Source organism: Sabethes cyaneus, chromosome 2 (assembly GCF_943734655.1).
Source record: "Sabethes cyaneus chromosome 2, idSabCyanKW18_F2, whole genome shotgun sequence".
Classification (NCBI taxonomy): domain Eukaryota; kingdom Metazoa; phylum Arthropoda; class Insecta; order Diptera; family Culicidae; genus Sabethes; species Sabethes cyaneus.
In genome coordinates this window covers 5,576,401-5,601,147 of record NC_071354.1, presented here as the reverse complement: position 1 = coordinate 5,601,147, position 24,747 = coordinate 5,576,401, and the positions used below count along the sequence as shown (strand labels likewise).

The 24,747-nt window shown below is 42.5% G+C and overlaps 1 protein-coding gene across 3 annotated transcripts; it reads left to right on the top strand.

The window, feature by feature from the left end:
• Nucleotides 1-914: 914 nt before the first annotated feature.
• On the top strand, nucleotides 915-14,490 carry LOC128734805 (uncharacterized). Of its 3 annotated transcripts, none has more exons than XM_053829159.1 (8): nucleotides 915-1,138; nucleotides 2,085-2,382; nucleotides 10,714-11,145; nucleotides 11,204-11,491; nucleotides 11,556-12,086; nucleotides 12,145-12,242; nucleotides 12,311-12,349; nucleotides 12,405-14,490. In XM_053829159.1, the coding sequence occupies exons 2-8, from the start codon at nucleotides 2,283-2,285 to the stop codon at nucleotides 14,319-14,321; spliced, it is 3,405 nt and encodes a 1,134-aa protein (XP_053685134.1). In that variant the 5' UTR covers nucleotides 915-1,138; nucleotides 2,085-2,282; the 3' UTR covers nucleotides 14,322-14,490. The 3 variants fall into 3 exon arrangements, with proteins under 3 accessions (XP_053685134.1, XP_053685135.1, XP_053685133.1); XM_053829160.1 differs by having other exon boundaries at nucleotides 2,072-2,382; nucleotides 12,148-12,242; XM_053829158.1 differs by having other exon boundaries at nucleotides 2,072-2,382.
• Nucleotides 14,491-24,747: the final 10,257 nt, after the last annotated feature.

The window sequence follows — 24,747 nt, the reverse complement described above, 5'->3', positions numbered from 1 at the left end:
TTAGAAAAAACCCACACACGAAACATTTTTAGTCTAAAACGTTAACATTCAAATCAAATTAAACGCTGTAATCCAAAGCAAAAGTACCTATAAGTGCTGATTCCATCAGGTAACGTTTTTACAGTATTGTCAATTGAAGAAAATGAATTTTTGGATCTTTTGCTTACATAAAATCAATCTTTGGCCAATACAAACATTACATACATCAATCTAGCTATCGCATTTAATCTTCTAAATGCGGGGCTCTTTCTGATTATCGTTGCAGTTAATCGTGAAAAATATTTGCTTATTCAGCAAATAGTTTCTTGCAGTTTTTATACCGTATACGATTTGTGCATTTTGCTTGTATGAAGTTCGACAAAATCTGATAACACATCTAGCCGGTATGGCGAAATTCGCTATCTCAGCTGGGCGCCGATCGAACGCGCATTTAGCATATGGATGGCATACAAGCGCAACATTCGGTCTATGACATTCAAAAGTTGCCGGTAGTTGAGAGAGAGCAAAATCGTGTTCAATTCTCAACTAGAAAATATGTTTTTCCTATGAGAATGTCAATAGTGTTGAATGTGTTAGATTCACGCTGGTTTTCTATGCAATACCAGTGGAAAAACACGCAGTTAGGTAATCGGAAGATTCTCTTTCGTAGAGCTCAATCTGCTTATATTTTTTTTTCTTTTCACCGGAGCACATCATACAGGAGCAAACGGACTAGAGAGCGCAAATAACGGGAAAATGAGTAGAATGCTACGCGAGGACATACTGACATTTCAGCGAGAGGAAATTTACGAAAAAAATAGACAACGACGAATGAGCAGTGAAACGGTGGTACTGAAATAGCACTTCAGTATCGAACATGCTAAGCCAGAGAATATTGTGGTTTTTACCGCTGTTGGGACGAACTCTTAGTTGTCGCCATCACCGTGGACAGAAGATTGTCAGAAAAAGTGTTGTATAATCATTCACTGACAGCAGTAGCAAGCACGGTCATTGTGGTGCATGCTTCCAGAAGATCTATTAGTGCATACTTGCCACCTACCGTGGAAAGCCGGGCCTGCTGGTATCGATTTTCCCCCTAGCTACGAACAATCCCAGTTATTTTGTACATGTTCGACCGGAATTCCGGAATCCAGTGCTCGTAAGTTCCGCTACCAGTAGTCAGTACTCAGTAGCAGGTACTATCGCTGCAGAAGAATAAAAATATAGTGTATAGTGTAACCTTCACTGACTCCAATCGCGAGCTTTTAATCCATTTCGAATTTATAAAAAAATATATTATCAACGAGTCCAGTCGGTTGTGTGTGGAGCGATAGGAAACTTAACAATACAGTGTAAAAATCGTCGACCGGAGTACGGCACCTATCGGCAAACAGAGGTCGAAAGTAGAACATTCTATTGTATTGATTATCGTGGATATCTCTTTGAAATTGTGTTAATAGATTGTTCCGATTAGAAGCTGCTGTCAAACGTTTAAGATTTGTTAGTGCGAAGTATTTCGGAGCGAGTAAGAGCACAGCTTTTGGAGCACGAGATTGCAGTTTTTAAATTACATAACACAGCTGATTGTGTCGATATAGTGTAGAAGCAAGGAAAGAGCTAGAAATTTCTCCACAATTTTGCCCGATCATTGCATTTGATGAATTAAATCCGCCGGTTTAGGTTCGCACGGACAAACTAGCAGCCGGTGAATCACCAAAGCAAGCCCGAAATTTACAAGGCCTAAGCATAGTTGATCTGAAGAAAAAAAGAATCACAGTGCAGTGGCCCTGTGTGCAAATTCATGTGAGGAGAGTGTATACATTTTGGCAGCGATTAGATTTTAGAGTATAGCATAGCCGACATCATCAGAGGCACGTGAGTCTCGTAGTCTAATTTATAGCCACACGCGGTGCGGCAGCGCAAGAGGCAACCACGACGGTTATGCAACAGCGAAGACGACAATGATGGCGATGATTATAGAAGTGTACGTTGGTTTCTGCTGATAGTTTACGAGAAAATATTTGCATACTCGTCAAAATAACAGTGTGTCCCTAAGTTGTGCCCTTGCTAAGTCAATCTATCTCACTTTTAGCTTATATTTATAGAGAAGACAGTTTATATATTTTGTGTGCACTGACCAAGTGAAAAAAAAAGAAAAAGTTTTGAAAACCCTTCAAACGTTCTGCACGAAGGAAACGACAGTGAATTGATTAAGTTTGCTGGTGCATTGCAACATTCACAACGGCGGGATCCGTTGAAGTAGCAGCATCAACAACAGCATCAGTTCCCTCAGGCCGCACTCAATGGCGAAGGGTGCCAGGAAAAAAACGAAATGGGTGTCTCTGTCATTAGCCAGTGCCACAGCAACAACGGATCCACCAGCAGTCGCTGACAACGAAGCCGGTAAGCTAAAGATACTGACTGAGATTTAAATTTACCCTCACTAGGTATTTTCTTCCAAACGTCAATCATGTCAATGCTCTTCCGAGGTCCATTTTGTGTTGAAAGCACATGTGTGTCGCGGTCGCCACACGAGAATTTAAAATCACATGGGTCCTGCCCGGTTTCGATTTGACAGGAAAGCGTGCTCGCATTTCACTTCTATGCATACGCTGCGCTGGACGAAAAAGTGATATCTTTACCTACACTTAAACACACTTTAGGTGCGAGGCGTGTTTGTATGCAGATGTAGGTACAAACGGACGAGCTAACCCGCAGGGGTGAGGCATTCAGCACGTTTTGTTGATTTTTCTAATTATTCGTGGCTTTTGATACACGATGTATGCTCTTCTTTAAGAACTGCGCGACTGCTTAATTTGAAGTGAACTGGATAACTTTAAAAATAACGCATTCGATTGTTAAGCCGAGGCCGCTCCCTTTCTGTGAAACATCTAGAAAAACTCAACATGAATCGATAATTTTATCTTTTGGCTGCGATTGGGTTAAAACAAAACCAACAATGTAACAACATTTAGTTCAATGATAGTCATTCTGTACCCATATAAATTCATCAGAAAAAAAGCATATGAAAAATTTTAGCCTGCTTGGATTTGAAGTGTCAAATCGCTGATGGACACTAGCGTGCCCAGACATAAACAAAAGGTGGGTCCCCCGACCTTTCAAAAGCATGTTTTGGGCTGGAAAACCGAAGTAATCGCAGGATGGCCAATCTACACTCAAAATATTCTGCAGTAAATTTCCATATGAAATCCCATATGATTTTCATGTGCCGCATATAAACACAATCCTCCCAGAACTACACATACAAATTATACCCATATGAATAGTATGTGCAATTATACACATAAAAATTATACGCATATGAAAAGTATGTGCAAGTTTTTCGATGATAACTGTTTGGCACATAAAGATCATTTACTGGGCACATTGCAAAAATCTATATGTGGGACACATAGAAACTATACGAAAAATTTTCTCAGTGTACTATTACTTATCTCAAAACTCCGGACTTTCAGGTGCAATTAGATTTAAAATCAAAGTTGAAATTAGACTTGACATAGAATATTAAACCAGACTTGAATTTGAACTAGTTTGGGCTTGAAACTTTACTTCATAGGTATTAAACTGGAAATTTGATTTGAAATTGGAGTTCATTTTGAAGTTTTTCGGGCTGCCAGTTTTACTAGGACATACAAATTGTCTTAAAACAGAACTAAAAGTTTTTATTTGAAATTAAACTCAAAATTTTATTATAAATTGAACTGGATTCGATTTAGAATTGAAACCGAACATGGACACAAAATCAAACACGAAGTTTTATTTACAATTAGAATTTACATTTTTCGTCTTATTCTGTCACAAGTTTTATCTCTTTTTATTCTGTTTATTTCCTTCTCCTTTTTAGTCCTTTTTTCACTTCTTGTTCCGTTTGTTTTTCTCCCCTCCTGTACCGTTTCCTTGGTTTTTGCTCTAACTTTTTTCCGTTTTTCCTCTTTATCTCTTGTTATCCTTTCTTCTATGCCATCTTTCCTTTCCTGTCATTATTCGTGTTTTACCGTTTCCTGTCCTATTTTTTCTAATTTTCCGTTCAGTTTTCCGTCATGTTTTTCACTCATTTTTTTAAATTCTTTCCGGTTTTCCGTCTTTTTCTCCCTTTACCGTTTTCTTTAGTCCGTTTTTCTCTTATTTTCTATATCTGTCCCATTATCTCGATTTTTGTTCCATTTTTCTCCTTTTATATCTCGTTGGATCACCGAGTTCTCCGTTTTCCTCGTTTCCTTTTGTAACCAATTATTAAAAACAACGTTTATTCGTGAACTTTTCGAATTCTACTAATCATTTTACAGTGAATGTCAATCTTATATATACTTCTACTCTACGCCATGCCTACTATATCTCCTACACTTTATCGGGTTTCTTTTTCGCTGTTGTGTTCTGTAAAATATTCCCTTTCCCCTTATCTCTCTTGTTCTTTTCCCTCGTTTCCTTCTTTTCCGCTTTTTTCTTTTTGTGTTGCATTTTCTTCCCAGTCTGTCACGTTTTTTCTTTCACTTTTTATTCGTGCCAGTTTTTATATTATTTGATTATTACCTCCTCTTCCTCTGTTCCGTTTCTCTTCTCTTCGTGTCCCGTTTTCGCCTTTTTCCTGAGTTCTGATTTTCCTCAGTTCCGTTCATCTTTTTTCGTTTTTTCTCGTTTTCAACCCAGTTTTTCTTCATTTTTTGTCATTGCCTGTCCGGGTTCTCGTCTTGTTTTCGCTTTTTAACTCATTTCCTATCCCGTTTATCGTTGTCTGTTCTGTGCTTCCTCTTATTATGTACTGCTGACCTTGGTCGCAAGCATGAAGTGTAATTTTCAAAAAGGTATGTATTCCAAACCAAAGTATACCAAGTTTTTGGAGCGTCTTAGTAGAATACGAAACCTGAAATTAAATAAAAAAAAGAAAACTTTTCCAATCAAATTCTACTAGTTATATTTATTCGCGACAGATACGTATTTCGCCTACGGCTTGCAGGTTTTTCATGAGTGTCTGTTTTCGAACTGTTTAACAAGGTTTCTCCGATCTACTCGTACCTGGCTAGCGCTCTCCAATTCCTCGGGCATCGTGTACTTTCCGCCAGATCTCGCTCCACCTGGTCTAACCATCTTGCTCGCTGCGCTCCTGGTCGTCTTGTCCCTACCAGACTTGGGGCAAACACCATCTTTGCAGCGTAGTTGTCTGGCATTCTTGCAACATGCCCTGCCCATCGATCGAATCCGTCCAGCTTTAGCTGCTTTTTAGATACTGGGTTCGCCATAGAGCTGTGCGAGTTCATGATTCATCGCGCGCCTCTATACTTCGTTCTCCTGTACGGCACGGGAGACCGTTCTTAGCACTCGTCTTTCGAAAACTCCAAGCACTCGCAGGTCCTCCTAGTGCATTGTCCATGTTTAATGCCCGTAGAGAACAACCGGTTTAATGAGCGTCTTGTACAGAATACACTGTGTACGGGGACTTAGTCTGCTCGACCACAATTGCTTGCAAGCACAACTTCCGCTGACAATACGCCTCCGAATCTCACGGTTGGTGTCATTGTTCATCGTTACCAGTGAGCCAAGGTAGATAACTACCTCAAACTCATCGCCGTCGATCGTACTACTGCCCAAGCGGCATCGGTCGGCCTCGGTTTCACTGGCCAGCATGTTCTTTGTTTTAGATGTATTTACCTGTAACCAATTCTTTTCTGCTTCGCGTTTTAGTGTGGTGTACTGTTCAGCTGATACTCTCAGATGATACTCTCTGTTTGATTCGAATGAATTTCCACCCGAAATCCGGCCACAGCACTAAGTACCATCCACCGTAGATTGAATCAGGTTGATGTGCTTGCTGGGGAAACTGTTTTCGTCCATGAATTTCCATAGCTTTGTCCGGTCGATGGTATCATATGCGGGTTTGAAGTCAACGAACAAATAGTGCGTAGCCACTTTGTATTCACGGCCCTTTTCAAGAATTTACCGCAATGTAAATATTTGATCCGTTGTAGACCGACCTTCGACGAAGCCGGCTTGATAAGTTCCCACAAATCTATTCGCAATATGTGATAGACGGCGGAAAATGATTTGGGACAGCACTTTATAGGCGGCATTGAGAACGGTGATCGCTCGATAGTTCTCACAGTCCAACTTGTCGCCCTTTTTATAGATCGGGCAGATAACGCCATCTTTCCAGCTGTTCCGTGTCCCAAATTCTAACAATTAGTCAATACAAAGTTTTAATAAGCTCCGCTCCGATGCCATCTTTTCCAGCTGACTTGTTGTTCTTTAGCTGCATGATGGCCTCCTTAACTTCGCCTATCGTTGGGGCTGGCACCTCTTCCCCGTTTGTTGTACCGCCGAAATTGTTTTCCCGGCCGCCATGGTTTTCCGGTCACCTTACGATCGTCGGTCAGAATACTGCCACTCTTATCCCGACACATTTCGTCTCGCGGCACAAAGCCTTTGCGAGATTCGTTCAGTTTCTGGTAGAACTTTCGCGTTTCCTAAGAACGATCCAGCCGCTCCAACATATTCATATGCATATTCCTACTCTTCCAGGTGGCGCTTTTCCAACCCCGGTGGAATAAACAAGCTTACTAGACTAGAATCTCTTTTTACTTCTATTGATATTAACGTCCTCTGTTTTTACGATCCTTTAACATATAACTCTGAGAGGGGTGGCTCCCATACAAATAACATTGTGAGAACTCCTGACCCCCCCGCCGTAGTCGCGCCTTTCATGCCTGCGTTCAACAGTCGTCCTGGTCCTACGTGCAGTTGCGGGGAACGAAGTTTCCAACATTGCATTCATGGCAAGTACCAACTTTCAAGCCTGCATCCCACCACTGATCCGCTCTGCGCTTCTAGGCCACTAAACCCCAACGAGCGAGGTGGACGATAACCGTCCAATGCGTTGTTACTATCAGAACGTGCGAGGATTACGGACAAAGGTAGACCCTTTCTTTTTGGCTGCTAGCGAGTGCGACTACGCACACATGGCTGGACGAATGTTTGTACAGTGCGCAACAGTTCGGCAATGGCTTTGCTGTCCATCGCACCGATCGTAACCCCTCGAAAAGTAGAAAAACCCGTGGCGGGGGTGTTCTGATTGCTGTTTCAACTCGATGGAACAGTTATATCGATCCAACGCCTGTGTCCAATGCTATAGAGCAGCTATGGGTCAGAATCGCTACACCTCGTCGAGTTGTGAGTGTGGGTGTCATCTATTTGCCCCCGGATCGTCGTAACGATATTAACAGCATTCATGAGCACGTGGACTCTATCGGTGCTGTTTTCTCCAACTTGGAACTCAGTGACTATGCTCTGCAGTTTGAGGACTATAATCAACCTCAGCTCCGGTGGTGCAAGTCGAGCGACGGGTCTTTCCAGGTCGACTCCCTAATGGCTTTATCTGCTGCCAGTTCTACACTTATCGACGGTTTTGCCCTACATGGGTTGATGCAAGTCAATGGTATTGCCTACAAAAACGTCAGATTTCTTGATTTAGTCTTGACTAACGAAGCCGCAACGCCAGTCTGCACCGTTTCGGATGGAATTGAGCCTTTGATCACTCTCGACGCAGACCATCCTGCTTTGGACGTTCGGTTGAATCTCCCACCCAACGCCGATCATTCTTGAGGATGCCTTCGGGTATGATGGTACACCGGACTTTCGCCGAGCTGATCATAATGGAATCAAATCCGCTATCTCTCGCGTTGACTGGCAGACAATAAACTCTGCTACATGTATTGACGACGCCGTCGATTATTTCCAGCGAACAATCTTAAACCTAATTAGTGAATTTGTACCCGACGCCCACCCGCCTTTATAACCTCCTTGGTCTAACAATCACCTACGCAGACTAAAACGGCTGAGGGCTAGAGCTCTACGAAGATACTGCCGGAATCGATCTCACCTTACAAAACAGGAATTCAACCGTGCGAGTAACGACTACAAGAAACTGAATAGATTTCTGTACCAACGATATGTTCTCCGTACACAGGCATCTCTGTGCAGGAATCCAAAGCGTAAATTCCAAGAAGAAAGAGGCTGGTCTGCCAGTGTCAGTTCATCTTGGGGAACAAGTTGCCAACTCTGAACTTGAGAAGTGCGATCTTTTCGTCCAACACTTTAGGAATTCGTTCAACTAACGCTCAGCCTCACCTGCACAAGTCGCCATTGCCATCAACGACTGTCCTAGTGATACTTTTGAGTTCCGTCCATTTCACATTAGTGAACAAATCGTAATGTCTGCACTCCAAAAGTTAAAGCTTTCTTATGCTGCTGGTCCCGTTCCGATGGCATTCCAGCGTCTATTCTAAAGTTGTGCTCGGAGGTGTTAATTACTCCACTTACAAAACTGTTTAACAGGTCACTGCAAGAGAACAAATTTCCTGAACTATGGAAATCCTCATTTATGTTCCCTGTTCTCAAGAAAGGTGATGAGAGAGACGTTCGGTATTACAGAGGCATCACCTCCTTATGCTGCTGTTCTAAAGTTTTTGAGATTATAATCAATGAGGCGCTTTTCTGCTCATGTAAGAATTACATTTCAACTGCTCAGCGTGGATTCTATCCCAAGCGGTCTGTTGCGACAAACTTGACCGAATTTGCATCACTATGCGTTCGCACAATGGACAACGGTGGACAAGTTGATGCTGTCTACATTGATCTCAAGGCAGCATTTGATCGAGCGGATCACGAAATACTGTTAAGGAAACTAGAAAAACTTGGAGTCAAAGATCCTTAGTCGCCTGATTCAGATCCTATCTGATAAACCGATCGCTTCGCGTTAAGATCGGAACTGCTAGTTCCGAAGTGTTTACGAATGTTTCGGGTGTTCCCCAGGGTAGTAACCTTGGGCCACTTTTGTTCTCGTTATTTATCAACGAACTTTCTGTCATACTGCCATCTGGATGCCGCCTGTTTTACGCCGACGACGTCAAAATATATAACACCATCAACAGTAGTAATAATTGCGGCTACTTGCAACTAAGTGTAGATCGTATGCAGTGTTGGTGCTCCCGGAATTTTTGGACACTTAGTATCAACAAATGCAATGTGATAACCTTTCACCGTAGACAGAAACCGATCATGTTTACTTATTCAATTGCTGGACACAGACTTCAACGGGTCTACCAAATTAAAAACTTGGGAGTTACTCTTGACTGTGAGTTGACCTTCAAACCTCACTCCAACGACATTCTGACCAAAGCTAGCAGACAACTTGGCTTTATATTCAAAATCTCCGAAGACTTTCGCGACCCGCTGTGCCTACTGGCGTTGTATTGCGCACTAGTCCGCTCAGTTCATGAGTTTAGTAGTGTGGTATGGTGTCCATACCAAGCGTGTTGGATTGCTAGATTCGAGAGAGTACAAAAAAAGGTTGTTCGCTACTCACTTCGTTGGCTACCATGGCGTGATGCTACGAACCTGCCTTCCTACGCTGATCGCTGCCGGCTACTTGAAATTGATACCCTAGAACGGAGAAGATTCATCTCACAAGCTGTCTTTGCTGCTAAGATCATCACTTCGGAAGGCGATTCGCCTGAACTACTCCGGCAGTTTTACTTCTATGCTCCAGAGAGAGTTATAAGTCAACGCAAGTTTTTACACCTCGTAGTCGACAATACGGACAAAATGTTTTTATGAGAAGACTGTCATGATCCTGTGTTCGTTTTATTTTTCATTAAGACAATATTTTGTCAGATGAATTTTATTCAATAAATAAAAATATCCGCATAACTCGAGAACTAATCAAGGAAATGGAACTAAATTTAGGAAATGTTCTCTAAGAAGGGGGGGGGGCTCCCATACAAATGAAACACAAACTTGCTCATAACTTGAGAACTAATCAACCAAATGGAACAAAATTGGGCATGTGGGGGTTTTTTGGAGGCAGAATTTTTCCATGGTGGTTTGAGACCCCTCCAGCCCCCGCTCCCGCAGAAACTACTTCTGTCTAGGTTTATTTGTTTTGCTAGATCTACTGATCTCTATTATTATTTCCTTCAGTTGGGTCCGAACGAGCAACAGCGAGACCCGCGAGATGTTTTCAGTGTAATGGTACTTTCTGTAACTAGGTTATACGGGAAATGGTATTCCGCGTTATGGTCAACCGAGATTTGGTTTTTTGCGGAATGGTATTCGGCGAAATGTTATACAATCACGGGAGCGTAGCAGTACGGAGATTTGTTTTCTGCGAAGAAAAATTTAAATTAATTTAAATTTAATTTAAACTTCCCATGTTTCATAGTTACGTAACTGTCAAAATGAATCATAAGGTTAAAGTCTCAGGGTCAGAGTTAAAGTACTCAGAAACTTACAAAACTCGAGATCGTGACAAAGATTATCCGAGATTTACAATTTATATACAGCACAGTTTAATTGCCACAGTTTAGTTTGCCGGGTCAGTTAGTAACAAATATAATTAATAAGATTTAATATATTTTCATAGTTTTATTGTGGCACAGTTGAGCAACCTTCTCGTTTCATTCACATTTCAGCAAGGTCATTTATGTTTAACATTAAAATGTAACGTAATTGTTGATTATGCAATTTGCTACAATTGCTGGCTTGCATAACGAAAAAAACTGAATTCGTCCCAAAAATAATTCCGATAATAATTAAAAAATACAGGCCACTTGAAATTTGCCCTGATGTGACCGGGTTGCATTTGCCAATCATCATGACTTGCACTAGTGTATAGTTCTCTCGTTCACCAAAGCAGGCCTTGCTAATTTCATTATATCATTGCAGATGAAAAACTCAAATCAGCATCTCGAGGGAGAAAAACTTACACGGCAGTTGTCAGCTCGGACGGCACTCGAAATTACCTTACGGTCGATGGATCGAACTCACACTATGACAGTGCCCCAAAGGAGGATGCCGGTGAGCACGGAGCAAACGTGAGCATAAATCGAGAAAGGCTAAACGACGAAGAACGAGGCCACTCTCCACATTCGAACGGTCGACTTCCCTACTCGCACAGGAATCACATGCGCTTTCCCAAAAATCACTTCAGTAGTCACAACAGCCACTATCACAACAGTAGTAGTAACGCTAACGGAAAGTCTCATTATAGTCATCATAATGGAGGCGGCAGCTATAGCAATAGAACTAGTGCACACTCCACCCATTATACTGCCGAAGCCAAGAACGAACAAAACGAAACCATCACTATAAACGAAGGTAATGTGGCTAATTGGTCAAACTCTAAAAAACAACTATTAATGTTTTAATTCTACAGAAGAATACACGAAAATAACCACCCCACGACAGGACGTCCTGTTCAAGAAAGGCTACCTGTCGCGACCGAAAAGACGCACAACGACGGCGACCGACAGCAGTGTTCTAAGTTCCTCTGCCAACGGTGGCACTCCGATCGATGGCAGTGACACCGCTACCGGCAGCGGAAGCGTTTCTACCGCCGAATCGGTCATGTCCGATTCGACTTACCTGACTGAAGGACACTTTCTAGAATATCCCACCCCATACTTTGGCTATTTCGACCAAAGTGGTGTGCTTGTGATGAATGGTAAGTGAAAGTTTCTTCTACTTAGTTTTTAGGATAATGTATTCAAATTAGACTATGGTTTCAGGGTTCGCAATCGATAACAATGGATTCTCATACATGAACGGTGGTCAAACATATATCTATCCTCCCAACTACAACTGCCAGGCATCGACCGTGTTCGACCAGGAGGAGCCAGCAGATCTCGAGCATGTGGACGAGCTACACGCTTGCAATCAGACCCAGATGCCGGACATGGTCAATACCGAGGATAATCCTGTTGAAAGTGCAATCAATCAGCCCGCCGCCGATGCGGCGGACAATGTAGACAGCAGCATGTTGTTTCCCGATAGTACTGCTTCCTATCCTGCGACGGAAGAATCTGCTCATCCAGCGTACGAGCAGGCTGGTGCGATTTGCGACGACGCTGTCGCAGCCGAACAGCAGCAGACTGTCGAGGAAGTGGAAGAAATCCTACCTGCGGGGGCTGACATGGAGCAATTCGTCCCGCAGCAGCCAATCTTATCGCCTTACGTAAACGCTTATGATTATGCTCAATTTTATAATGCTTACTACTATCCTGGCTGTGTGATGGCTCCATTTCCGGTGGCCGAAGACGGTACGTTTATTTTTTTCTAAATGGGAGTTACTAACTATAGAAAATAATTTGCTTCTAGCAGTCTATTATAACCAAGTCGGGTTCTTGAGTGAAGAAGAATACGCAAAACAGTTTAGTTTTAAAAAACGCAAGAAGTGGAACAGAGGCTGGGAGGAGGTAAGTGATTCGTTAGGTTAGTTCCTATGCCCTTAATAATTAGAAACAAATAATTTGTCTGTTCACAGTACTACATGGAAGTTCCTGTTGATGTACCTCCGGAGGAGGTAAGTCTGTCTTTAACTTGCATGTGACCTGACAATAATGGTTCCGTTTCCGTAGGTTGCTTTTGCTGAGCCTCACGAATTCGTGGCGTCCGAAGTACCCACCGAAGATACTGCTTCGCAAATTAATCACCAAACGCAAGCGCTTTCCAATCAATCACCCAACGTGGAGGATATCTCAAATATTCCTTCGCCATCCGCCGCAAAGCCAACCACCACTCCTACTTCACGAGCAGCACAAAGCTTAGACAGCATCCGATCTCAACCACCGAAGCCGGCGTCGGTGCCGTCGCAGGGTGGCAGGAAACTGCAGAAATCGCAGAACCGTAAGAAGGATCTTATCGAATCTACACTGGCGTTTGCCGAGCAGAACATCGATCTCACCAAAACGGGAAGCGTGAATGCACAGCAAGCCGAAAGCGCCAACGTTTGGCGAACGGTACGCCATGGTAAGGAGATAGTGGACGAGGATCGCGAGCTGCGCCACATTGACACACGCACCATGACCAAAATGGAAGCCATCCGCGAGGAAATATCGGAAGCATCTTCCGGGGAAAATGTGCTGTGCCTAACGCCGCAGCCATTGGAGGAACCTACTTTGTGTGGCAGTGCCAATTTTGCGACCAAGCAAGCTAAAAAAGACGAACGGATCTCGAAGAAGGGGAAAAAGACTGCCAAAAGCAAGGGAAAGAAACCGAAGAGAGGCAACCTCGGTCAGCAGCAGACAGGCTTTGAGGTAATTGAGCCGGAGTTTGTTGTTTCAGTCTCGAAATATGAGAAGGTGATAGAAGACGTCGACGAGGATGAAGATGAGGATTTGCCAAAAGCTTCTCCGCTTGAGGAACGTGAGGCTCACCAAGATGATGTGGAAGACATGCCGGAAAAATTGGAAACCTCATCACTTGAACAGGACGATTCCCAGCAGGAGTCTTGCCCCCTAGAAGAAAATACAAATGTGCTTGAAGATCCCGTTGAGTTTCCTGCTGAATTGTTGGAGAACCAAACGGATAATGGTGCTCTGTTGATGCTAGAATCGACCTTAAAAGATGTTCAGAATGACGACCCACCGCATGCTAGTGAGGTCTGTGATATGCTAATAAACAATATTCAATACAATTTGAATTTAGAATCCGTTGACATTAGTACTGGTACTGATTTCGCTACGACCAATGAAAGCACATGTTATGAGGGCTTGAAACAGGACAACCGAGAACAGTGTGATATCCTATTGACTGATGTAGTTTCTATTGAAAAAACAGAAGCAGCATCAAAAAGCGAACCGAAGTTAAACGGCTGCTTAGAGAAGCTAGCAGACAATAACGATCTATCGGAAGAATTTCCCGTTGCCCAAATCTCTGATGGCTGTCTAACGCCGCAGTCTAGCAAGCGGGACTCGCACTGTTCGGAAAATAAATCAGAGGAAGACAGCGAATGTAAGCATTTTAGCGAGAAGGAGTATTCCGAAGCCTACGATTCTGGTGTGCAGAGCCCGGCGGCCTGTACCGTTTCAACCGTCAGCTTTGGTGGAGAGGAACGAAAATCCTCCGCCAGTAGTTCCTACGCTGATAACGATTCGAATAATCTAACCGAAGCGGTAACCAGTTGGTTGTCGGAGACCTTGCGCAGCAAGCGACTGGATGAAATGTTCATTCTACCGGAGGATCCCAATCTACTCGGGCGGATTCATCAGTTTGCTGTTACGAGTTTTGATGACATTCTAGCCCTGTCTTCCGATACGTTTAGCAGCAGTGGCGAGGATGCCGAAGATGCTGACAGCGATTATATGAGCGATGTTCAGGTTAGAAATCGTCGAATCGATAACCAGCAGGCACAAGGGCACAATAATCGAAAGACAGAAAACGAGAATGATGAAAATTTTCTTGATAAGCAGACTGCGAATGGCCATCTCCATCATCATGGGGCGAACGGCGATGGCCATTCTAATCCTAAGCAAAAACGCTGTATTATTATGTAAAGACATATTAGGAGATTCGATCCTAACTTAATTGTTACTTAATATGAAACAATACACAAATAAGAAGAAAAAAAAACAAACTCGCGCAAACAATAACCAAAAAAAAAGTCATGCATCGTTAATCTACTTACGGAATATAACACATAACTTACGCCATAAACTACATCAAGTGCCGTTCTGTTTTTGTTTAAAATATTTGCATTCACTTGGATTTGACTGTGAAAAGCAAAGCGAAAATAAATATTGAACATTAAAGTTAAATAATTGTCCGATTCCGTCGGTTTTACGCGTCAAAAAAGAAAGCCCCTAAAATCTGTATGATTTGACACTTGAAAACGGATCCAAGTAACCATGTTTCGTGTTTCAAACAGAATATTTTCCATTTCGTAAACAAATAATTTTGAACTGTGTTTCCTCTTCTTTTGGGTACTTGTACCACTTACTTATGTGTCCATGTCCACCGGTTCGGCAGAACAAAGGGTTGAAATCAGCGATCTCCACTGCCGACGGTTACCTGTCTACAGTTCGGATGTTGTTTGCTAAATTGCGTCGCAATGAGCCTCTGGGTCTGCTTCTTCTAGGCTATTCACGCGCGTTCCAGTCGAGTGCGTCTCTGCAGATCTCGTTCGTTTCTTCTCTCAAGGTGTGTCCGATCGAGTCTTGAGATTTTCTGTTCGAATTGCTTGCGCTCTCCATTCCTGTCTAAGTCAATTGCGCGACGTGTTCCGTTCTGTCGCCCGCTGATCAGAATTCCGTACTTTGTTCAGCTCCTTCAAAGTGAGAGGCATCTCATTTTCCATTCTTCTTAAGGAACTTTGATTCCGTTTAAGCATGATCGAGACCTCTAGTCCATACGTCATCTCTGGCGTGACGTGGTAATGATACAGTCACTTTACCACATTCCACTCTAGAGTATGCTTTTTCAGGAACCCGCATAGGTGAAAGAAAGTCTTGTACGCTTCTTTATTCTCTCTACTTGAGGTGGTTGTCTGCCTTAGTAAGCTGCTCGTATTTGGCGAACTTTCTTGATGTATCTGGCGCTGCATTTGCGCTGTACTATTATAGGGATCCCTAAATAGGACCTTTGTTTTTTTCTCATTTATTTCCAGACCTACTAATGCTAACAAGTGGATCAGGTGAATTGGGAATGGAGCCATTTGGTTAATTAGTCGATTTAGCAGAATTTTTGCATATATTTGGTACGCCGTTAGGCATATGGTGATGTATCTGTACTCGTTTTTCGCTATAGCGATTTTCGGGATTGGAACCTGTATAAAGAAGTGGGGAGTGGAATCTAATTTTTGAGTTTTCACGCCGTTTCTAGCATGATCTATAACAATACTCTCCATCCAACCTAATTATCCTGGATTCACGCTGGATCTACGCCCATCACAAGGCACGTCCCGCGAAAGATATCCACAATAAAAGCCCCACACCTACGTTCCACTATTCATCTTGGTGTCTCGGCGACATTCGCCAGAGTACTGGAATAGGCCTCGGCAGCCCAACATCCTGCCCAACAAAGTATCCCACCTTTTACAACCACGCACGGAGATCCCCCCGGTAATAAAGCTGGACGGAAATCTACACCTCCGCCAGCATATACCTGTACAGTTGTCCATTTCTCAGGCATCTTGTTTAGTCTGAATGCTTGCTTTATCATTTCGGTTAGTTCCCTGCATGTTCTCTGTGCCATACTTCAACAGTTCATTGTTTATGTTGTCGGTTCCAGGCGTACTATTGCAAATTTTCCACATGATTTCTCCCCAAGCTGGTGCTGGTCTGTCTCTCTGCCATCGTCTTCCGGGAGAAGCGTTGCCTGAGTTTCTTTTTGCCACTGCTGTACACTTACATACAGGCTTCATTCTCGGTTTTTTGCTCAGTAGATGCTCATTTAACTGCAGCGCGTCAACTAAACAGAATTCGAAAAAGTAGTGTAAAGGGCATTTGTAGAGCTAATTATTATCTACATTATTGTTGAAGAAAGTATAGTTCTATCTTTCGTATTTATGGGGCTGCTACCCCGTTGGTAGCAAAAGGAGTGCTCATTTGGCTACCAACGGGGTAGCAGCCCCATAGCGCCGTAAGTACGAAAGATAAAATTATACATACTTTGTTCAACAATATCGTAGATAATAATTAGCTCTACAATTGCCCTTTACACTATGTTGCTGCAGAAAGCCGCATTGTAATATTCCCTGGCAGTTAGCTTCTATTGTCCTGCTGAATCTAGTCACACAAGACTATTATCCGTTGGATCGAACGTGAACGTGATATGCAGGAGCTATTGTTCTGAACGTGGAGAAATCTATTTACTTACACTTGTAGTAAAAGGCGATCAATAAATAGCAATCATATTCAGTGCACTAGCAGCCACCGCCATTGGCGGATGGTTGCCGTCAGACAATCTAGCGTTTTATTTTACTGTGAAGAATCCAGTCCCGTTGGTAACCGGCCTACTCTAACGACGATCACGAACACACTACTTTTTCAAATTCTGTTTAGTTGAGGCACAGTTGTCAAATTAGCATCTACTGAGCAAAAAACCGAGAATGAAGCCTGCTTACATATCGCTTCTTTTTCGTTTCTCTTTGTCGCTTATAGGTTTTGATGAATCTGAATGTTTTTGCCAATTGTGTACTAGGTCATTCTCGTTTTTCACATCCTCTAGAAATTTTTAGACCTTTTCTGCAAAGTACACTTCATAAGGCTCGAGTTTGTTAATGCTCGCCACCCTGGCTATCCTTTTCGGCTAAGAAAGCTGCTTAGCACGCACTTGTTCTGCGAGGAGTCGGTGACGAGTTATTCTTTTGCAGTATTGTTGCGGTTGATCCTGATATGGCTGTCTGTAAGTCGACTGTTTCTTGCTCTATCTCATTTCTGTCTAGCAACTGGTCTATCATCTTCTGGTATTTATCCCTTACTTGTTGGTCTTTCAGTTTCTCCAGGTCTAGTTTAACCCTCTTCGTACCGCATTGGCTCTTGTTTTCTTTGTTGGTACTTTGCTCTACATTTAGATGGATAGATTGAAGTATGATTTCTGTGTTTGCCTTGTGTTTGAAAACGCATTCCACCAGCCTGTAGTCGCTGATCGGTGCCGACTTGAAGTGAGCCCTCATACGTTAGTTTAAAAAAAATCAGTTGCCATGAATATTTGGTCTACTTGCGATGCGCTTTTTTCCATTTGACCAAGTTGTTTTAATCGAAGAGAAGGAGCTGAAAATAAGGCAATCTTTCATGCTGTAACTGGATATGAAGTTCTTTAGATCTATTTCGTTTGAGTTGAAGCTGTGGTGAAGATTGTTTCCAATGACGCCCTTTTCCCTCTCAGTAAGGCCTTGTGTTCACACGTTCATATCGCCAGTTATGATAATGTTTTTGATTAATACCTTGGGTAGCGACAGTATGTTTCTGGACAGGTTAACCAATTCATTGGTACTTATTCCTGTTATGCTTCGGATGTATGTTGAGATGAATATCGTTTTTGTGGTGAGAATTTCCACTACCATAGCGTATGAATCATGATCATTACTCACTTTTTTGAATCGGTTTGTGGCTACGATATGTTTGGCAACCGTAATCGCTGTCCCTCCGCCAATACTACTCTTGGCCTGTTCTAGGTTGACATTATACCAAATATAATTGAGGATCATGATGATGCATTGGGCAAGTCGAGTTTCCTTGGTGAGTTGGCGAGTCTTTTTAGAAAACTCTTTGTTTTGTCTCTGTCCGCGGTACCCACGGTATCGGTATATGTTTCACCACTTGCAAGCGAAGATTGCTTTTGCTTACCCTTTCTCTATGTTGTTCTGAACCCGGTTCCGTATGATGGAATTGACATATCAGGGCCGAGAAAAGACAGTGGCCGAACGTCTTTGCCGACTCAAGTGGTTGAACCGACCTAATTCTTGTAGTGTGGCTTTTCGATTCAAGCTCTAAATTCTAGAAGACACTCACCTCGATCGCTAATGTCGGTGCTTCCCCGCAAGGTGTGATGTGCCGATGATAGAGTTTTTATTGGCTTCTTTGCAGTATCTGACAAACGCCGCCGACTTCTTCAGTGGGAACTTCAAGAACACGACCGACGATATCTTGTTTGGTGAACTCTGTAATAGGAAAGCAATTACTGCTTGCGTTGACTAAAACAGCAGCTCTCGGAGAGTCATGCTTGCCATCATAGAATAACTTATATGTGCTTGTTTGAATACCTTGTATTTTTTCTTTGTAGACGCAGGGTTCAGGTCTACAGCGTCTTTGATAAACCTCCTGGAAAGTAGGCCCGATGCTGCTTGGGCTTGGGAGACTCACCTCGAGCCATGAGTGGCTTAGTACCATTGGACCCCTGATTCGCTTTTGATTTCGCTAGTACTGGTTCCACAGCTGAGTTGCGCCAAAATGAAAGTTAATGATGAAGTTTCTGCCAGCGAGCTGACGAATGGAAATTTCATCTACTGTTAGCGACCATTCCGTATTCGATTCGGATCAGATCGCTGCAGAATTCGTCATTTGTCGGTAACGAGACTATCATTTTTGACTTTCTATGAGTCTTCTGAGTCTCTCGTCATCGAATGACGCGCTTTGTACATGGAGAATTTCTGGACGGGGAATATTCTTTGCATTCAGAGCAACGAGTCTTGCTCCTTTCCATAGTGAAAAGCTTTACAGGAAAGAAACAGGTTCCAAGACATGCATGAATAGCCTTTACGTGACACAAAATCACACTGAGTCAGTACTTGCCCCCGTGCCTCCTGTGCAGGAAGTCCTGATGCAAGCAGACTCTTTAGTTTCCTTTTCTGTGCTTTTGTCAGGTTGCGTTTCCACGGAAAGTCACCCTCAGCTGGACCTTCTATTTTAGGTTCAGATCTAATTATGACGTTTATTCCGTAACTGCAAAGTTCTGCGTTTCATGTAAACCAGTTTTCTTGAGTTTTATAACAATGTTTACGTTTGCAATTTAGAATTGGTTGCGTTAATATAGTAGATACCCTGGTGAGTACTGCCCGATCAATGCTGAGAATTCTTAGACTAATGATAGGGAGACATTAAGAAAAAAATCACTGTTTCTTGTTTACTCTAGCACACCGGTTCAAGTTCTTTATTCAGATTGTTCAGTTTGATCATCAATCTCTTTTCGACAAACAACCGAATGATGTCGACACCCATTTTCGGATGTCGCCTTGCGATGGAATTTACCACATTTTCGATCACGTTTTCGTTTCTGTAGAAGGTAATATCGGTGACGTACTTTTCTAGTTTTTTTGCCTGCTCCGTCCACAGGCCGGACGGCTCGACCTGTCCCGTCGGCAACTCGGGCATCACGACATAGTTGTTATCTTTGCGTTCTATGACGAACGTTTGAAAGCCCAGGTATTCATACTTGCTCAGCAATTTCCCCGCAACGTAGTTGGTTAGGAATGAGCACGCTTCCTTCTCCGTAACATTAGCTATTTCGTCGTCCACTTTTACGCTGGCCCTGGACTGAGCCCGGAGTCCGGCATGCAAGCAGGCTCTGCTGAGTACCTTATTGGTCACCGACAGCGGATCGTGGTTTGCTATAGCTATGCTTAGCTGTTGTAGTATTGTATTTACAGGACAAAGTTGCTGTAGGTGCACTTTTTGGAAATGGCAAAAGATCCTTGTAAGGGTTTGGGACGTTAATCTAACGGTTGCTATTGATTCCAGGTCAGACGACTTCCTCACATCTGCCAGCAGCTTTCGCAGAGAGTTTATCGACACTAAAACAGCGTGCTGTAAATAATCACTTTGTGTGTTGATGCACTTCAAGGACTCCATGGTGTCGAACATTCCGTCCAATACAAGGTTTTGCTCATCGATGTTTCTTCCGTAGGGTTGGTGAGTGATAGACACATCCTTTTCTGTTTCTTGTTCCATAAATGGCACTTTAAACTGTTCATACCAATCACGAAACACTTCAAACATAGTCGCCATTACCGAGACAGATTCCTCGCCCTCCTCCGAAAGGATCTTGAGTGCACGGGTTGTTTCGTTCGATATTAATTGCTCAGACAGTTCAATGTTATCATCTTGAACAGCCTAGAATATAAAATACAAAAATTTAAACTACCTATCCTTACAATTACTTTCTCCGAACGAACAATACTAACCCCACTCGACAGATGGTGTTTCGTTATTTTTAAATTCTGCAGAATTTCCGGATGTTCGGAGTATAAAAGTTTTTCCAGCACATTTTTCTTAACGATCACATCATCCTGTACCAGAAAACCCCCTCGCAGGAGAACCTGATGAATAACGGCCAATGTGGTGATACTGCAGGCGAAAAGGTAGACCGGCTGCTCGGTTTTTGGGTGAGCGAAATAGTGATGGTCGACAGTTACGTCAAATTCAGCCCACAAATCTACCGTCTCTTGATCGCACGGTCCACTGATAGCCACCACGTTAAAACCAATCTCGTACAGCTGGTTTACTAGCGCAACCATTAGTTCAGCGGAATATATCAGATCAAAATCCACATAGATAATCTGGTGCCAGTCTGCAAACAGCCCCTGCACGCAGATGCAGTAGAAATAGCCATCATTGTCGATTATCTGATCCCGTGCTGAGTCGTAGGTATACTTTGGAGTGGCCTTTGTTCGTCCGAGCAATAGGACACATTCCTTGTCACGTTGCTCGAGATTACGCCCGAAAGCTTGCAGTACAGTGAGCACTGGTATCAGCAGGCCAGTCTGCAGATAACTATCATGAATCCACTGTTCCATCTCCGTCGTCGTAGGAAGCGGATACCGGAGCTGATCGGTCACATAGCTATACACATCCAAACCATATAAACGCAGCACGAGGGCACGCATCATTTCTTCACTACTCCACTCAATATCATCGGCAGTCTTCAGCATCCTTTGAATTTGATTTTGCGTAAAAATGTCTTTCAACCATTCTCTCACTCGTATGTTTAGGTTTCGGTTTTCTATATCTTTTAGTTCTTGCAAAGCAACTGTTATATTGACCATTTCTGTCTTAGCAAGATTAATTTTTTCGTTCTTTTTCTCGACCAATTGCTCCAGTGCGGTCACCTTTGACTTCAGTAATTGGTTTTCCCTTTCCAATGCCGTGACTCGATCGATTTTCTTGGGAGAAATGCATATCAGCGGTTTGCCGGTTTTGGGAGATCCAGTGGAAATGAACACTTGCTCCACCTCTGCTGGTTCTGTGGTTTCCGTTTCCGTATCCGTTTCGGAAGATCCGTCTTGTATCCTCCGAATCGAAGACGTTTTTAACTTTTTGTTTGGTTGAAGAGTTTTGGCAGACTTTATACTTCGCTTTTGTGTATTTTGCTCTGTACTAGCGGCGTCAAATTGTTTCTGCCGGAATGGGTTCTGTATCGGTTTCGGTACTATTCCACTTAGTAACTTTTCTACCTCTTTCTGGCGTTCCTTTCGCTGCTCCTCTTCAAGCTGAAGTTGGGTACGTTTCGTTTGTCTGGGTTTTTTAATAGTTGGAATAGCTAGAATAAAAACATTATTCTAAAATAAATTTACTCGGTTCGGAGGTTACTAGTTATATTACCATCTTTACTCAGAATCATTCGTTTAACCCCGTCCAACAGTTCCGATCTAAGATCACGCTCTAAATATTTTGTCTCAAAGTGGTCACTGCAAACAAACTTGTTATGATTGTTGGGCTTCGCTGTTAGTCCGCAAAACGAGAGCCATTTTTTGCATCGTTCTGGATTCATGGGAATTTTATGATAAGACACTTTTTTTAGCGGATCTATAACTTCTCTATCCGTTTTAGAAGACTTATTTCCACAAACTATGCAGACTTTGGACATTTTTACCGATAGTGCGGTAAGCAACCCAACTAAACCGTATCCAATCTAACTGGCTGAGGCCCGAAATCCGGCGTCGGCGTCCAATTTGCAATCCTTTGCAGTCACCAAACCAAATACCAAACACGGCGGCAAAAAATAAACATTTAGACAAGATAGCTTTTGCCAGGTGAGGGTGAACAATTAATCCGCTATTCGCAAGGGACTGGCAGCCCAATGAGGTTTAAAAAGGTGTGGCAACTTAAGACATTTGATGGTATTAGTAGCGAAAAATCAGAAAACAACGTCAAACTACAAAAACAAACCGCGTCGGACGATGGGGTTTGTTTTTGGAGTTTGACGTCACGCTTCATCGTGATTGGTCGATTTACGATTCCACCCACACCATGATGAAATTTCTTCATTGCACTAACACCACTTAACTAACATTGCCACACCTGTATATATCACATTGCTGGCAGCCCTCCTATAACTCTACACACATTAGAGCACATCAAGGGGCAAGTCAAGGGGTTTCCAACAAAACAAGGCGTACAAGCTAAAAATACTCACAGTGAGAGATACGCGTCATTTATCGACATTATCGACTGCTTCACGCTAGGCGGGCTAGGCTTCAGGTGTAAAGATATTCTCACTGTCTGTTCTACAGATGCAAATGGGGCGGATCATACGGTGAGTGCTTATGGATTAAAAGATGGCGGGCTCAATTCCCGGAAAGGAAGGCATGCAATTTTAATTAGCTAGCTTAATTATACGAATTAAAGTTATTCGAAATTAAAAATATCGCGTTCGAAACATGTTCACAGCAAAATAAAAAAGGCCGTGTTCCATTTTTTTTAATTTTAAAATAGGTTTGTTTTGGCTGCATAAAGGTTGATGAAGCGTTGATTAAGCGACTGGAAAAGCAGATTGCAAAACTATTTCTCGTTCTAAAAATAGAATTGACAGTATTGCGCAAATTGGCTATTTAAAAGCGCAAAAAAGTTTCTATTAAGTTTCATTGCAGCTTCGAAAGCAGCTATTAATTCGCCTGAAGCTTGATAAAATCATCAGATTTAGATGTTTAAGAGCTGAAAAAAAGGTTTTTATTTCTAAACCTAAACCATAGATCAGCCACAGGTTGAATAAAATCAGCTATAAAAGCGTTTGATCAGCCTGAAATTGTTACTTGGGACATGTCTAAATTATGTACAGCTGTTGATGGGATTCAAAATACGTTGGTTACTTTAGCACTTTTATGAGCGATATCGCACTTTGGATGGTACAATTTTCCTTGCAATTGACAATAGCGAATTCATAAATTAACCTGGCTTAGGTCGATAATATAGTTTTAATTGAAGTGCTGTCAAAGCATTCATAAATTAACCGAGATTGCATCTCGATTAAACTGACAGCATTCAGTTTGAAGCGCAGGTTAAAACTGTCTATCATTACGGTTTACGGGTCGATCTGTCAAACTGCACGTAGGGTAACCAACGTATTTTGGACCCCATCAGCAACTGTACATAATTTGGACACTTACAGCAAAATCAAATGGAAGTGTCCAAATTATGAACAGCTGCTGATGGGGTCCAAAATAGGTTGGTTACCCTATCGTTCATAAATTTCGGGTTCGAGTTAGCACGAACCCATGTTAATTTATGAATTCGCTATTGAGCTTGCTGACGTTTACCGTACGCACACATCGACGCGCGATTTGTTGTTGCTGTTGTTAGATTTTACATTGATTTTACACGTTTGTTTTTGTTTTCCCCCAGTTATACCCTGGTAAAAAAACATACGTTTGAGTGATAAACGATAAGTTTTTGTATCCTTTTGCACTGGGCTTAGCAAGCTCTATAAGTTGGACCTAAGCAAAAACAAAAACGCTAATAGCACAGACAAACAGACGAGACACTCGCGTTAATTCTATCGTCCAAACAAAAACCACTCATTTTTCAAAAAAGCATGTTTCGCAACATGGCTACACCGCGGCGCGCGAGTGTTGCTTCGAGTTTTCAGTATAAAACCATTCAAATGTAAAAACCCTACAGCCCTAAAACCCTGCAAATGCAAGCTACTCCGCGACATGCATAACAGAGGGTGCTAGTGCAGAGCTGCCACAAATACAGATATTTGTGCACACATAAATTTGGGACCGATCAATTATTTCAGTTGCTATGATTTCTGGCTCTACTGATGTTGCTAAATATTAAAGTAGTCCATTAACTATTTATGTTATTTAAAAGATTAGATCGAGAAAATTAAATACTCCGGAGAAAACGGTAGGGTCCCAAATTTATGCATGCACAAATATCTGTATTTATGGCAGCTCTGTGCTAGTGTGCAAGCAAAATGTGTAGACGATGGTTTTTAAAGGATTTTCTTCTATGTCATGTCAGTTCGTCAGTGCTAATCAAGGTGCTAATCCCTATACCTATGCGTGGGACATCGAAAATGTATGAATTTGACAGCCACTTCACCCCGTAGGGTGCTAATAGGTTAGACAGGTTAGACCCTTTTCAAATGCTAAGTCGAGTTAGCTTACTGACAGCGTGACAGCTGCACTGAAACTGCAACTTTGGTGTTTGGTTGCTTTGGTTATTTTTATTACTTTGTTGATATGCTAAATAAACGATAAAA